At 37.0% G+C, this 16,566-nt stretch overlaps 1 protein-coding gene across 5 annotated transcripts in view; it reads left to right on the top strand.

Moving 5' to 3' along the window:
* Window positions 1-15,595, top strand: part of MEF2C (myocyte enhancer factor 2C) — a 127,749-nt gene extending 112,154 nt beyond the window's left edge. For 3 of the 5 annotated variants that reach the window (XM_050912473.1, XM_050912474.1, XM_050912472.1), the window contains 3 exons: window positions 2,039-2,168; window positions 3,061-3,196; window positions 10,855-15,595. In XM_050912473.1, coding sequence (XP_050768430.1) covers window positions 2,039-2,168; window positions 3,061-3,196; window positions 10,855-11,176 — 588 coding nt within the window. In that variant the 3' untranslated portion in view covers window positions 11,177-15,595. The remainder of the gene's footprint in view (window positions 1-2,038; window positions 2,169-3,060; window positions 3,197-10,854) is intronic. The other 2 variants (XM_050912475.1, XM_050912476.1) reach the window with 1 other exon arrangement.
* The last annotated feature ends 971 nt before the right edge of the window (window positions 15,596-16,566 follow it).

Genomic DNA, 16,566 nt, shown 5'->3' on the forward strand with positions numbered 1-16,566 from the left:
GATTGCTTTTATGAAGTCATATTTACTTCCTCCCTTTTTTCTATTGAGTTGGAAAATAGGAACTGTCCCCTGCACAGTCTCAACTTCTGCACTCTCTTTCCTAGTAGCTGGAAGAGCCTTTCCTGGATTTGTTATAAAGGCTGGATTTAACCCTAAGTATTCCTAACCTACTATGTTTTTCTTAAATATTTAGCCACACAGACTCTCAGCAGATGGCACATTAACTACAAATAGATTAATTTGAACTCTATCACTCTGAGCTTCAAAGGCCAGATTTTGTGATGATATTAGGTAGTAAATAGATAGAGCAGGATAAAAAGGAGCATGAAACTGATCTCCTGCCAGGATTAACAAAATTTAGGCAGGCTATTATGCTAGAAGGTTGAATGGTGAAGGTGTTGTGTGCGTGTCTTGTAGTTCCCTTCCGAAAGTCAGTTAGTGGTTGCAAGTAAATCTTTCATGAGTGACTTAACATTAAAAGTGAACTTAATTTAAAAAGGATCTTGATGGTAAATTTAAGTCACACTATAAATACATTTTTCCATTATGTAACAGACACTATTAAAACAACTTCCAAGTTGGCTACTTCAGCTTGACACGTAATAAATTAACTTTGAACATCAAACTAAACCCCCTCATACATGTGATGCTGCCTTCTGAGAGGATAAGTAACAAATAGTCTCCTATAGGGCAATGCTCAAAGTCAACCAAGGCAGTGACAAGCTGTCTGCATCAAATGATTTATTCCAAGGTCCTTAAAACTGATACTTTCCAAGGGATTCTGTGAATGGTCAGGTCTCCTGAAACCAGGTATAGCAACACAGTCTGCAGCCACTGGGGCTGTGGAAGAAATAATGAATTCTTAGAGAAAGTCTTGTGCTGAAAACTGGATAGATTGTCCTCGGAATTGAGACAAACATCCCATTAGAAGGACAAAGAAGAGATCTATGAAGTGTTATTTTTCCAAACTATGCTCAGAAAGTGTTTAATTTGCTGCCCCTCTCAGATGAAGCTATTCCCTAGGCTAGAAATCTGCATCCTAGTAAATATTTATATTCACTAATTTTTAATGCTCCTTTCCTATGCACTCAGTCTGAGGATGTTGATCTGCTTCTGGTAAGTGGTAGTGATGTTCATCTCAATAACGAGGAAAAGAAAATCAGTTCTTTTGTATGATTGGTACTTCTGTAGGTGAAGTGTTGGTTGAAATAAAATGGAAAACTTTACCATAACTGTTTTGTGAACAAAAAGGTCATCATAATTTTTGAAATATAGCAATATGGAAGGCCAGGTGCAGTTGTTGCACGTATTCAAATTATGCATGCTAGAATAAAGCTTTCTTGTTGCTGGTGCTTTGAGAGCCTGTAAACTTGTGCTGTTGAAAGGTGCAGCCTTATGACCTTTTTTTGGTGGCTCTCTGGTCATTTTATCCTGCCACTCACAGGGTTAGAGTTCTCTAGTGCAATTTTTACAGTGCAACATCTAGTACCCCGGACTTAAAGACAAGTGTGTAACTGCTGTGCCACCTAACGCTCTTGAAGTTTGTTTTATTGCACAAAAACGAAGTAGTCAGAGCACCATCTGCTGGTAAGAGTTCAGTGTTCAGCGGTCTTGGAGTGCCCTTCACTTTCAAAGCATAAAATCCAGTAGAGCTGGGTTTGGGGTTTTTTCTTTCACACACACACCCCCTTTTTTTTTTCGTTTGAGTGAAAAGGAAAACAATGAGAATAGAGTTTACATATTTCATTAGTTTTTCACACGATCTGCTCTTCTACCCACAATAAAAGCAATCTTACTTGTTACTAGTTCAGTTACCTAGGAGATACTGATGTAATGGGTTACTATGGTGACAACTGGTCTCTTGAAGGCTTGTAAATGATAGGGTTGGCAGAGTTCATAAAAGCCACATGTTAAATGATTAATTTCTAGAAATTTGTATCAGCCTGTATTTCTCATGCACAAAACATACCCAGAAAGCTAATACACTCAACTGACTTAAAACTAGTCAATAATATGTTTATTTTACTTACTTTAAAAGAATCAGAGGATAAATAACTCCCAGTCTGCTCAGTCATTGGCTACTCCAGTGGTTTCCGTAGCAACTCCTACTCTACCAGGGCAAGGGATGGGAGGATACCCATCAGCCATCTCAACAACATATGGTACTGGTAAGTATGGGTGCAAGATGTAAAGGGTGGGGGAGGGAGCAAGATGCTGACAAATGTCTATCTCAGTACTAATGAATTAGCTAATGCTTATGGGGAGAAACTGAAAAATTCATAGCTGATATGTTTTTGCACTGCATTTACTTACTCTGTATCTGTCACTAACTTGAGACAACTATTTAAGTTGTTAGCTATTTTGTTCGAATGGAAAACTGCTTTAATAGCTTTCTTTCATTAGCTTTAATAAAAAATGTAACTTAAAAGACCTTTCTTAATCCTCTTAATACCACAGGTAATATTTCATGTACTTGAGTGCACCTTTCTAAAGTCATAAGGGTAGTGCGAGCAAGCAGCTTCACTGGCTTCAAAATGGAGTTCAATAACTTTGTGGGCTGTGACATAGTTACCTGGGAGAGACTAGAAATGAAGCCTCGAGAGATCCTTTCCGGTTCCCATTGCACATTGCTGCTGTATAGAGCATGCTGGCATACAGATCCAATGCTCTTAGAGAAGATGTGTATTGTTCAGACACAGGCTGTCTGCTGGGTTCTGCAAGGAAGACTGTAACCGAAATACTATTATGTTTTTCAAGTGTTTGACTCCGTGAGAATGCATCTGTAGTTATGGTGGATATACAGGCTAAGAATGCTTTGAATCTTCCAGATCCAGAAAAGCCCTGCTAAGTTACAGAATAATTATTAGTGCGTTATTTGCTCCCAAGTTAATGAGTTGAGGGAAGAGGAAGGTCTACTTTTTCTGCTGCAACTTAATGTGATTGGTGTAATTAAAATTAAAAAGCTTATAAAGTGACGTGAAAATTATGATGCTAGTTATTGTTTAATTGCTTCCTCTTTAATTCTCCTCTAATTATTGTCTTTTATGTTTTCAAATCTAGAATATTCTCTGAGTAGTGCAGATATATCATCTCTCTCTGGGTTTAATACAGCCAGTGCTCTTCATCTTGGTTCTGTGACTGGCTGGCAACAGCAACACCTACATAACATGCCACCATCTGCCCTCAGTCAATTGGGGTAAGCAGCGTTTTCTTTATTTTATTGTTCTACAGTGACTTCAGTCTCCCCAGTAATCCCAAATCTGAAATATATCAAGACAATGTGTTAGCACATATTCACTATGTGTAAGAGCTCCATTTCCCAAAACTGGAACTACGTATTTTATGAAAATTTCGCTAGGTAGCTACAATGAAATATTCTGTGTCCATGACATTTTCTCAGTAGTGTAGTAAAGAATACCGTTCATGTTTTACTCTTTATTTCTTTAGATAGCATTTTATTTCACTACTAAAGACCGAACTAAACATTTATATTGTGCTGTTGCTGTATTTTGCCATTTATGCTTTTTATTTCCAGTTACTATAGCACAAACATTTACAGTAAACTTGAAAATTTTCTAAACATTTTTAATCAAGTAAGAGTGACATAATGATTTGACCTGAGATTAAGCCTTAACCTTATATAATAATCACATAGTCTCTTCTGCTCAGCTCTGACATTCAAGTTTCATTTCTTTGGAAACGTTTTCTACGAGCAAATAACATAATTAGGCCTAAGAACTGTAAGCCCACAAAACTCAAGGTGATTTGCCTGTGTTGAGGAGGATGGGTATTCGTGCCCTCTAGTGGCTGATTTCCAGACATTTATTCAAGATTGGTGAAGCACACTGCTAAATCATTTCAGGATTTTTAAAAGCGTGAAAATTCACCCAGAGAAGTCACCTAATGCATTCTTGAAAAAGCAACCTATTGGCTCATTGAAGTGAACTTTAAGAGTACGATTTTCAAAAATTCTGATATCTGCAGTTTCTATTGAGTAAAACCACAGGCATTCACCAGCATGCCACATGTAGCCTAAGGTATGGCTAGACATGTTTGAATTTTAAAAGTTTTCATTATAAAAATAGAAGCTGAAAACAGCTGGAGTGTATTTATGAGAAGAAATTTAATTCACGTGCATTTGAAAAGTAAACTCCTTTTTTTTTTCCCAGAAAGAGGTGTTGCACATATGCACTAATTTTTTTGCAAGATGGTTGCCATAATGTGAAACTATTTAATATTATATATGTGGCTTAAACTTCAAAATTCTCCTTTTAATTTATCTGACCACTTATTGTAACTTACTGTAATTTCTTTACCATGTACAGACAGTTTAGGTTTTTAAAGGACAGCTATTCAAGTGTTTCAGAGGAAACAAAAAATTTTTAAACCTCATTTCTGTATAAACAAGCATATATAGATACTAGCTACATAAAAACATACAACTGAAATAGTTGCTGTGCTAGAAATAATAGTCTTAATACCTTTCTCCTACATTTCCTCTATTTTCTTTTTGAGTTTGCAGTGTTTCTGGGGCAACATTCAGGCTAACTGTACAACTAAAGACATAAAGTCTCAAATAAATTGAAAACTCACATGTTAGATATCAATGTATAACCTTACAATAAGCTGATTGTTTTCAGTGGTGTACCAAAGAATGTAATAAGGCTATTTGGTTAACCAAAAAAGTATAAATTAAATCCTAAACTAACTACATGCCTTTTCAGATATGTCACACATCGTCATCTGTTTCTAATACATATCACAGAATGTCAAAGTGTAATGGCTGTGGCTGGTGGAATACATTCTGAGCTGCTACTTTTATTATTATTCTTTCAGTGATTTGTAAATGAATTCAGCTATGAAAGCTGCTTCACTGACAGTTCTGGAGAAGTCTTCTATCTCTGCAGAAAATCATAAGCATTGCTTTATTTTATTTTAGTCACTGAGTTCTACCTGCAAAAGCACCTGTGCTAACTTTTGGATTATTTGAAAAACTTGAAATTATACAGCACATATTCAGCCCATGTCAACCTGAGCTAGAATTTGCAGGAAGATTAAAACAATCACACAAAATTATAATCATCCCCAGGTATTTGAGAAAATGCATCGAGAAAGGGTTTGACAACCCAAATCCCTGTGCTGAGTGAGGTCATATACAGGAAAGATTTGGCAACTGTGAGATGTTTGTTGCTAACAGTAGGCTGTAAAGACCTGTGAGAATACAGAGCTACTGGAAGAGACATCCTAGTTCTCCAGCAGGTTTTGTTTTTCACCAAAGCCTAAAGGTGAAAACCAGCTCTGCTTCTTCAATGCATGGTAGAAGAATATGGTCAGTAATAGAATAGGATATGGTTAGACATATTAGCTTGCTCCAAATAAGTACCCAACAATTTCAGCAGCACTGTCAGAACCATCTTTAAGATAATTGGAGAAGATCTCTACAACCTAACTCTTAACTCTTCATGTTGACTCTCCAGTTAGCAACCATACTAGTGCCAGTGGGCTTGAGGGCAAATACCTGAGGACATGGGAGTAGTTCACTTTCCCCGTCTGCACAGCTTTTGGCCTTTTGCTGAGCCTGGTGAATAGGATAACAATGTAGAGCCTGTTTTGATATGATTGGGACATTAAAATAAGTCAGACTTTTCAACTTTTTAGGTTAAAAAGCAAAATAGTACTTTCACAGTCTTTTAGCTAGGTCTACATCTGGAAAAAATACACACAAATTCTATTGAAAATCAATCCCTCCCAAAACTTTGGCATTTTGTCCGAGTATTGCTGCAATGTCTCTTATAGAGAGGGTTACTGCTTATTTAACATGGACCAGAGAGTCTACCAGAAGTTAATTACTGCTAACCAGAAGGGAAGTCCATTCCAAACTTTGAAATAGATTATCTAAATTTTTTAGGCACAAGTCCATTATACGGAAAATGTTCTCTTTCATCCATATTTCCCAGTCTAAAACAGAATCTTTTCTTCCTTAAGTATCATCCACAGGTGAAATTTTGGCTTTCCTAAAATATAGGAACAGGTATTTCATCTGAAGAATCTTCAGTATAGATAATTGTTTACATAAAAGAAGTTTCTCCAAACTCCTACCCACCTGAACAAAAAATTGTCCAAATTCATGCATACTGTTGACTTGTTCTATGACTCTTACATAGCAAGCTTATTACTTAGCAACGATTAATTTTGATTAGGTAATAGCCATAGCTAGATATGGGCAAATATTCCCCATTGAACCGTTTTTACTGAAAAATTTAGATACAGTGACTTCATATTTTGTGAATTTGTATCAGTTCTGCCAACTTCCTTGTTTTGAGTAAAAGCCTTATATATTTAGGATTGAGCCTTTTTTCTTATGCCACCATTGTAAATAAGATGTTCCAGTGATTCACTTTCATATCATACTTTGTTTAGAAATGTCTTTTTATAGTGTAGACCTTAACGTGTGAGAGCTAATCAAAATATCTTGACACAGAAATTCTTATTCTGCTTTTACATTGATCAAAAAATATGAAAAAACAACTTTGCTTTTACCTAAAAGAAAAACAGAGGGGAGGGAGGAAGGCTGCATTGCTAGCAAGTCAAAAATATCCTCTATTCTCCTAGTTACAGACGAGCACATAACTAAAGTTACATAACTCAATTTTGCAGTGAATTTTCAATGGTTCCTTATATATATTTATGGGGAAAAATTATATGAAGTGAGGAAGTGAACTAATTTAGAGAAACAAGTGTGGGCATAAAAGAAAAGGTATGTGAGGCTCGCTCTTCCTTCAACAGACCACTTTCTCCCTCTGTAAAAACCTGTCCGATGCATATTTGTGTCCTCACTCATCACCTACTCAGACCTGCACGTCTATCTGTGCATGCTGAGCTTCCATACCAGTTGGAGATTCAAACAGATGGAGACACACACAGAACTGATCTCACTGGCATCAGCAAGGACCAAACCCACTTGCAAGCTCGTTGCATCCTGACTTGGTTCCCACCCCTTACACAGCAGAGCTGTGTAGTTGTTCAGTGTTGAACCCAGATAGGAACCAGCGTTTCTCCCATGTGGCTGTTGTATTCTAAATAAACGTCACATTTTCACTATACTGGTATGTCGTGGTTTAACCCCAGCCAGCAACTCAGCACCACGCAGCCGCTTCCCCCTCCCCCCTACCAGTGGGGTGGGAGGAGGAGGGGAAAAAAACTTAAAACTCGTGGGTTGAGATAAGAACAGTTTAATAACTAAAGTAAAATAAAATACACTACTAACTAAGAATAAGAATAAGAATAATATAATAATAATAATTGTAATGAAAAGGAATATAACACAAAAAAAGAGAGAAATAAACCCCAAGAAAAGACAAGTAATGCACAATGCAATTGCTCACCACGCGCTGACCGATGCCAGAGCCACGATCCACCCCTCCCAGCCAACTGCCCCCCATTTATATACTGGGCATGACGTTCCATGGTATGGAATACCCCTTTGGCTAGTTGGGGTCAGCTGCCCCGGCCATGCTCCCTCCCAGCTCCTTGCACACCTGCTTGCTGGCAGAGCATGGGAAACTGAAAAGTCCTTGGCTTAAGATAAGCGCTCCTTAGCAACAACTAAAACATCAGCGTGTTATCAACATCATTCTCACACTAAATCCAAACCACAGCACTGTACCAGCTACTAAGAAGAGAGTTAACTCTGTCCCAGCTGAAACCAGGACATGGTCTCAATAGGAACTGCTGTGTAAAATTATAACATTAATTTTCTTCATTGTCCCCATAAAATGAAATATTTTCATACAATATATGGAAAAAGGTGATTACATCAACATGAGTGGACTGCATGGCATTTATTGAGTGCTTATAATTATACACAATCCTTTGAAATAATTTTTTTATTTTCTCTGTGGATTGTCCATATTCAAAACCTATTTGTTTTCCAGTGAACTTAGTGTAGGTTTCAAATGATGAAAATAGGGTATGCCTGGACCAAAATTACATAATTATATGAAGCAACAGTGCAGAAGATACATTGATAGATATAGATACAACAGCTGTTTCTACACTCACACACACCCATACACGAAAAGAAATCAATTTGTAGCAGACAGAATTCTCATTTTTTATAATACAGCTTCTATTCTAAATAGAGGTCAATCCTCTGTTTAGAATACAGGTCTAAAGACTGCACCTAAGTATGTACTATTATTTCACCATTCACATCTATGTGTAACAGTAGGTTTCCCTTGTAAATGACCATTTTAGCTTACATGAGATTCTCATAAAAATGTTTCAGAAAATTTTAATTAAGTAATGTAAATTATAGCCACCAAAAAAACGGATATTAAAATTCAGAAATAGTTTTAGCAGAAAAAGACTATATTTATAAAGAAAAAAATTTCAATGATGACTCAAAATAATTGCTTGAAGTTATTTATATTGTTTTAAACCTCAAAAATTTAGTCCTGACCTGCCAAAATGACTTCCTAATCTTTTTTCAATTTACAAAAAAGTGTTCAAAATACAGATCAGCCTGTAACGTTTTTAAAACTGCCACAAATTTGTATGCCAGGTATTTACATAACCCTGCTGATGAATCACAAGGAATTTAAAGAAAAGTCTAGAGATGCATTCTCATACTCACTTCTGAAACACTATTAAAAAAAGCAACATTGCAGTATAGCAATACTAGCTCTATTTCATTGAAAATGCAGCTTGTCCCTCTAGATTTGTTCCTTTCAGGGCTGTCACGCAATAGAATGCAAGTATGTTCCATGTGAACAAATTCGACTGAATATGGTTGTTTTTAACTAGCATGGGTTTTTTAGCTGTCCCCAGCTTTGCAAAGTGACGTGTCATCTGCTCATATCAAACACTTCCAAATCAAATCCCCAGGCTCCACCATCCTTTCTTACAGGACTTTCAGGTTTAGCTATAAGCTTGGCATCTACAATCATATGTAATCTTATCATACATGGTAAACTGGTAACCTGTTTTCTGAGGTGAAGTCCTAGCATCTCCTAAGCAACTGAAAAATAAAGTCACTGGAAATGAAAAGCAAAAAAAAAAAACAAAATCAAAAACAGGAATATATTTTTGATTCTTGTTGGATTCTCTTCAACAAGTTTTCAGGAAAAGAGTGGAATATTTCATTAAATTGGAATGACGAAGTCTGATATTTACAGTTTCTTATATGTGTTAATTTAATAGTTATGAAAGCAAAGAAAATGTCCTCTTTCTTTGCCAAAAAAAAAAAAAAAATGCCTACATTTGCTGCTGTGAGGGCTATTACAAACTCTGTGACGTATGAAAGGGATCGCTGCAAATTTGACACATTCATCTGCATAGGAATGAAGGGTAGATAAAAGCAATGGGAGGTAGAACGTCCTGTTTTCTCTGTTTTTTAACAAGATCCATCCATTATTAAAGACTGCAATAATTCCTGATAAAAGCAGCTGATATCATTCAATATTGAAGTCATATAGTTCCATTTTAAATCTGTCAGAGGAAAAGAAAATAACATTTTGTCTTTCATCAAAGTTGTAGTAAATGTTAAGTAAAGCTCAACTCCCAGTTGATGAGATATCAGGACAAGTGGAATAATTCAATAAATGAAAAGACCACATCTAAACTTAATTGTTTCTTCTACATACTTAAAAATTACTTCCAAATCCCAGTATTTCTTCTGCTTGCAGTAAAAATGCCTGCACATCCCTTTGGGTTTAAAATCCTATGAGGCCAAGTGGTCTGTTGCCCCTACTGCTTTCAGTCTCCCTCTGTATAAATACTCACGAGTAGAAACCTTGAAACTGTGTCTCTGGGGTTAGACACTAACTTCAGCCTAGCAAATGGTCCCTGAAGCAGAACATAATGGGAACTGCATGTTGAGAACTCTATTTTAATAACGAAGAGAAAAGCCGAGTTTAACCAGGAGGTGGTGCTTTTGTACAAAACATCCTGCAGATGCAAGTGATCTCACTTCTCCCATAGAGATAAAGCGCATTCTGAGTATTCTCTCTCCTCCCTGCCTGTTTCAGCTTTCCTCTGCCGCTGCCCGCCCACAAAAATGCACAGAAAGAAAATTTACAATAGTTATGTAGCTTGCCTTTGAAAAAGTTTTAGCATAGCAGTTTCTCTTGATGCTAGGAGCATCCTCTGAGCTGGGCTCTCCTACAGGCAAACAGTACAATCCTCTGACATCTTCCACTACACTTCGGCTTCTCTTTGGTAGTTTATTCAAAAGCATTCTGGATTGAGTTATGAATTCATAGATTTAAACCATAAAATCCTATCTAAATCCTTGCCTGCCTGTGGTATTTTATTAGTGTCAATCCTAGGACCAGTAATTTCAACTCTATTCTGAAAGGTATAAAATGTACCTGGCCCAAATTTTTGTTTCTGTTTTGCATCTGAAGTCGCATGTCACAATGAACAGCAATAAAAATAGTTGGGTGCATTCAAACTAATTGGATTAACCCCAGCAGAAAGTCCGTGCCTCCCCTGTCTCAGCCGGTGCATACACACACACAAGCATTAGTTATAAAGAAACCTGCAGGTGGTTCCAACAGTGCAAAGGCTCGCCTTCCAAAATTTGTTGTGACTCTTGAGTCAAAAAAAGGAGAGAGAGATTGAAAGGGAGACCTCCTTTCAAACCAAGGGCATGTCCCGCTCAAGCCGACCACGTTTGTTGTGATGCTTTCATCTCTTTGAATTTGTGAATTCTGCCCAGAAAACAGTCCTCGTGCTCTCCGCATGCACTGGTCCTGCGCGAGCCTTTACACTGGTGTTCTGTGTGAGTGTTTGTGCATATCTGGGGGCTCCATGCCTCCTCCGTCTGTAACTGGGTTTCCTTTCCTCCTACAGAGCTTGCACTAGCACTCATTTATCTCAGAGTACAAATCTCTCCCTGCCTTCTACTCAAAGCCTCAACATCAAGTCAGAACCTGTTTCTCCTCCTAGAGACCGTACCACCACACCCTCGAGATACCCACAGCACACGCGCCATGAGGCGGGGAGATCTCCTGTTGACAGTTTGAGCAGCTGTAGCAGTTCCTACGATGGAAGTGACCGAGAAGATCACCGGAACGAATTCCACTCCCCCATTGGACTCACCAGACCTTCGCCGGACGAAAGGGAAAGCCCCTCTGTCAAGCGCATGCGGCTCTCTGAAGGATGGGCGACATGATAACATTATTACCTATTAGTTTTTTTTCTTGCAGTGTGTGTGTGCTATACCTTAATGGGGGAGGGGGGGTCGATATGCATTATATGTGCCGTGTGTGGAAAAAAAAAAAAGTCAGGTACTCTGTTTTGTAAAAGTACTTTTAAATTGCCTCAGTGATACAGTATAAGGATAAACAGAAATGCTGAGATAAGCTTAGCACTTGAGTTGTACAACAGAACACTTGTACAAAATAGATTTTAAGGCTAACTTCTTTTCACTGTTGTGCTCCCTTGCAAAATGTATGTTACAATAGATAGTGTCATGTTGCAGGTTCAACGTTATTTACATGTAAATAGACAAAAGGAAAACATTTGCCAGAAATGGCAGATCTTTACTGAGAGAGAAAGCAGCTGTTATGCAACATATAGAAAATGTACAGATGTTTTGACAGACCCAGCGGTTGGGTGGCCATGAATTGATGCTAGAAAGAGACTGGGTCACCTAACATACCGAAAATGCTCACAAACTTGCAGGCATATCATTAGAGTATGGCACTCAGTTAAAAAGGATCAAAACATTTAAAGAGGACCATACTTGTAAAAATGTTGAGGTCGAGGGCTAACATATTTAATTTTAAAAATTCTGGGTCTGCATCACTTATTAAATGAAAAAAAAATATAAAAATATGTACATTACATTTTGCTTATTTTCATATTAAAAAGTAAGACAGAGTTTGCAAAGCATTTGTGGCTTTTGTAGTTTCCTTAAGCCAAAATGTGTTCTTTTTTCCTTGATAGCTTCGCTAATCTTTTAAACAGTCCTGAAGAAACAAACAAAAAGGACTTTTTGTATAGAAAGCACTACCCTAAGCCATGAAGAACTCCATGCTTTGCTAACCAAGATAACTGTTTTCTCTTTGCAGAAGTTTTGTTTTTGAAATGTGTATTTCTAATTATATAAAATATTAAGAATCTTTTAAAAAAATCTGTGAAATTAACATGCTTGTGTATAGCTTTCTAATATATATAATAATTATGGTAATAGCAAAAGTTTTTGTTATCTTAATAGTGGGGAATTATATTTGTGCAGTTGCACATTTAACTATTTTCTTTCAGTTTTCTTTTACTGGGTATACATTTTACAGATCGAAGTCAGCTGTTGAAAGACTGATCTGTAAAAAGTTAGAATTTACCCATGGTGTAACAACTTAAATCATTTTAATACAGCATTTTACAATCAGTTGGGTGAACTGCGATCCATTGTATATACTGATTAGTTCTTTCATGCTGTTTTGTGCATTGTAACAAGTTAAGGGCCCTTCTATTACTTAACGTCCTGCGTATCTTGTAGTTTTCCATGGGTTAAATGACAAAGAGGCATAACTTGGCCCTTTCTCATTAATGAAGCTGGTATTCTGCCTGTCAGAATTGGATGTACAGCTCTAACGGCTGTCGGTTACGTGAGTGCAGGTGAATATTTGCAGAAGCAGTAGGGAGAGTTAAAGGGAGGGATCGGCACCAACATGCCTGTTACAAAGATTACTCCCCTCTCTCACAGACTGAAAACTCTTAGAGAAATCCTCAATTAAAGGACCATTCAAAAGTCGATTGATCTTACACAGCCAATATTGGCCATCAGGTCCCTGGTTCTCATGGACCTCTGCAGTCACGTCATCTCACAGTGGGCACGTTGTTGAACAATGCTCCCTCTGTATTTGCACCCAAGCAAGATTTGCTTCAGCATATGGCATCCACATTTTCTCCTGCCTCATATTGTTCCTTTGACTAAAATAGCTTGATCAGAGGGAATATATCATTTCTTTAAGTCCCTCCTTGTCCCTCTTGTTTATTAGAAGAAAATGGTATATTCAAATGTTTCAGTTTAATCTTTCTGTTGGAGGGAAAAAGTGTTTAAGCAAAATGTTAGTGCCATAGTAAAACTGTAATATTTCTCCTTTTTCCAAGAGTCCTTGCAACTCTCACCTACATACATTGACACTATGATGAAGGATATAGCTGCAACAGCTAAATATCAACACAAAATATTTTAAGGGAAATCCACACTCTGTTTCCCACCCGTACATGCAGTTGCTGTGCACTGCTCAAGGATAGAGTGTACCTCTCTGTAGTAGAGAATGATGAATAGACTACAGTGTGCATTAGGACATATGCTTTTCACTTATGATGACTTTATAGAAGCCTGCCTTACAGGCACTCTCAGCTGTGCAGGGGCTAGTGCATAATCTGGAAACTCTTTAAGCAGAATACTGTGCTACTAATGCATCCATCTTATCTCGTGTAGCAATCTGCAGGGTAAAGAAAAAGATACGCATGTTTTAAACAAAAAAAACACACAAAAAAACAAAAAAAATACAAAAACAAAACAAAAAAAAAGGTAAAATGGGGCCCATAATTGATTTTAAAACACAAAAAAACTGTTTTTGAAACCACTTTCTTCACCTTCAGATGAACCTATACTCGTATTCTCTTCTGAGAATTTTAAACTTTGGTGTGTCAAAAATATGCAAATATATCACAAATGTACCTTGTCATTTCAAGAAAAAATACAACTTTATCAGTATTGTAGTAGAAACTTGTCAGTGGGGAAGGGGATTTGGTCTATTGATATATGAAGAATAGCCATATTAATAGTTTACCTTGCGATTTGCCTCAGCAACGCATGAAAAAGGAAAGATATCGTATTTAACGAAGATGCAGTGTAATATATTACTGCAAGTAACTAAGCAGAAAGTAGCGTGAAAAGTATTGCCTGGGCAATTTATATTAACTCTGACAGTGATTTTTGTATAAACACAAGTAGAACAGAATCACGTGAAAATAAATGCCAGTCATCCCTCTTGTTCCTGCTGCAGAGGGCAACTAACTTATACTGGCAAAATTGTGGGGGATAATGCATATTTGCAAACTGATCTAATGATAAGAAGCACAACTTTGATTGTGAAGTCACTTTCTGTAAACTATAACTGTCTACCTTTCTTGTTCCTTTATCTGTACCTTACCATTTATTGTATTTGCAAAGCTAATTTGGGTTTATTGTGTGATTCCTTTGTATTTAAGGAGTTTGGGGCAGAGCCCTGAAAGAGTATTAACATTTACTTTACCTTAACCCATGCTATATAATGTTTTAGGCAACATTCTTAATTGTAAGTTCAAACACCTGAAGTGGCATTCTAGACATCTGCAAGTATTGTTATAGCTAAGCTAACCTCTATTAAAAGGTGTTGTCAGTTAGTGTTTAATTGCTGGTGACAATTATATGATATACCCTATCTGCACAACCTGTATATTGTATGCATTGAGCCATTCGCAGTAAAGCTTTTGTCATTTCAGTGTTTTTCAAAAGTTGTGTTTTATAACAAAATGGCTTATATTTTTCCCAGAAGAGGAATTTAGCAGTTTTTAATGAATAATATAAAAATATCTGTTGTCCTCAGATCTTTTTCAGGTAAAGCTAGCATAAGAATAAAAGAACTCATAGACTGTTTTCAAGGATGTCAACCCTTTTGTATTGTATGTGTTATCCTATATACCCTCTTTTATCTATAGTCCTAACAGAGCTGTTTTGTTTTCCTTCTTCCTTCGCCTTGAAGGTAAATGCTTTGTAATTTTTTAAAAGCCACTTGAAACCTCAATAAAGGCTGTTGCCTAAACATGGCATACTTCATCTGTTCCTGTTTGTGCCATCTGCTGTGATGTCGTCAGTTATATGGCATTAATTTCCTGCCACTACAGGTCTCTTGAAGGACTGATGGAACATTGGTGTCTGTTAGAATGCTTCAGACTGTAGATGTAATAAAAGGCTTTTGTTAATATATTTTAACCAAAGATGTGGAGCAATCCAAGCTTTGAGCCACAGACCTTCTGCATCAAAAGTATCCATTTGATTATTTTCATAATCAGGTGTTGCATTTCTACCTTCCCTTCTCATACCTCAGACTGATCCGTACCTCAGTTTGATTCGAAAAAGGTCAGTGAAGTAACTCATTAAAAAAAAAAAATCAAAAATGCAGTACCAGAGTCTTTTGTGGAGTAACTAGTATCAGACCTGGGTTACCGCAGGCATTACACTTGGATTGCTTCAGATGGTTTGTTGTATCCTTTTTTTCTTTTTTTCTTCTCTTTCATGGGGATTTGCTTCCATAAAACAATGGTGATAACAAAATAGCTTGTAAATGGGAGCATACAAGCATTTGCAACAAATATTAAAGTAGAGGCTCACAGCGGCATAAGCTGGACTTTGTCGCCACTAGATGACAAGATGTTATAACTAAGTTAAACCACATCTGTGTATCTCAAGGGACTTAATTCAGCTGTCTGTAGTGAACAAAAATGGGAAAATTTCAAAAGATTCTCCTGCTGGAAATAAGGTATAATTTGTATTTTGCAGACAAATCAGTAAAGTTACTGGCTTTCTTAGTGATACGGTGTCTGTGGTGCATTTTTTTATTAATTTAAATAATGTTCCATTTTCACTGTTTTGCACTGTAACACATGAAAGAATCAGCACTTTAACAACCGGCCATGGCCTCGAGATCCCTCTGCCTGTTACCTGTGCTTGCTTAGAAAAGTTAAGCACCTTTTTATGGCGCACTGAGTATCTCGGTGCCTCACAAATGTTAATGCCCCACCACATGTCGTCCCACCAAGTTAGAGAAATTCCATTACTGCTCTGGAAGTTAGTGTCGTTTTGAAGGAGGCCATCTGAATCTGGCCCTGATGTCTGAGCTAGCAGAGGAGCTAGGTGAGATAATGCCTGGCTTTTAGGTACTTAGCCACTGACAGGGAATCCAGACTCCCATATATACTTGTCCTGTAAATTCTACCCATGGTGACAACCATGCAACAACCCTACAAAAAAAGCATGTTCTGTGTGAAAATCATATGCCGTTGGGTCTATGCTTTATATATATTCTCTAACATGATAACTTCATAGGGACTGCGTCAGAATTAATTTATACCCTTTTGTGTACTTTTGTTGTTGTTGTTTAATTTTTTTCCCTGCTAACGTTCATAGTTTTGGAGTCTAGGAATACAAGGATCACTTTATTTCAATGAGATGTTTTTTCACGCCAGAGGCAGACAAGCTATTAATAACTTAAGGTGCTTGGTGAATGTGGCAATTTCAAAAATAACATTACAAGGCCTAATTTCTAAATATGTTTATGAAAGAAAACAGCTGCGCTGTTATTTACCTGTTGCTTTTAATGACATTTTTTTAAAGAGAAGCGTTTCTAGCATTGTGGTGTTGGACACAGCATAATGATTAGATGCTAAAACTAAGATTAAATGTCATTGGTTTTACTACATAATACAGTTTTCTCAAGTAAATCACTTTTTGTCATCATTGGCAAGGATAAGCAAAATATTTCTGGAAGTGGAGTCGAAGTGTAA

The sequence above is a fragment of the Gymnogyps californianus genome, chromosome Z, assembly GCF_018139145.2.
Source record: "Gymnogyps californianus isolate 813 chromosome Z, ASM1813914v2, whole genome shotgun sequence".
Lineage (NCBI taxonomy): Eukaryota > Metazoa > Chordata > Aves > Accipitriformes > Cathartidae > Gymnogyps > Gymnogyps californianus.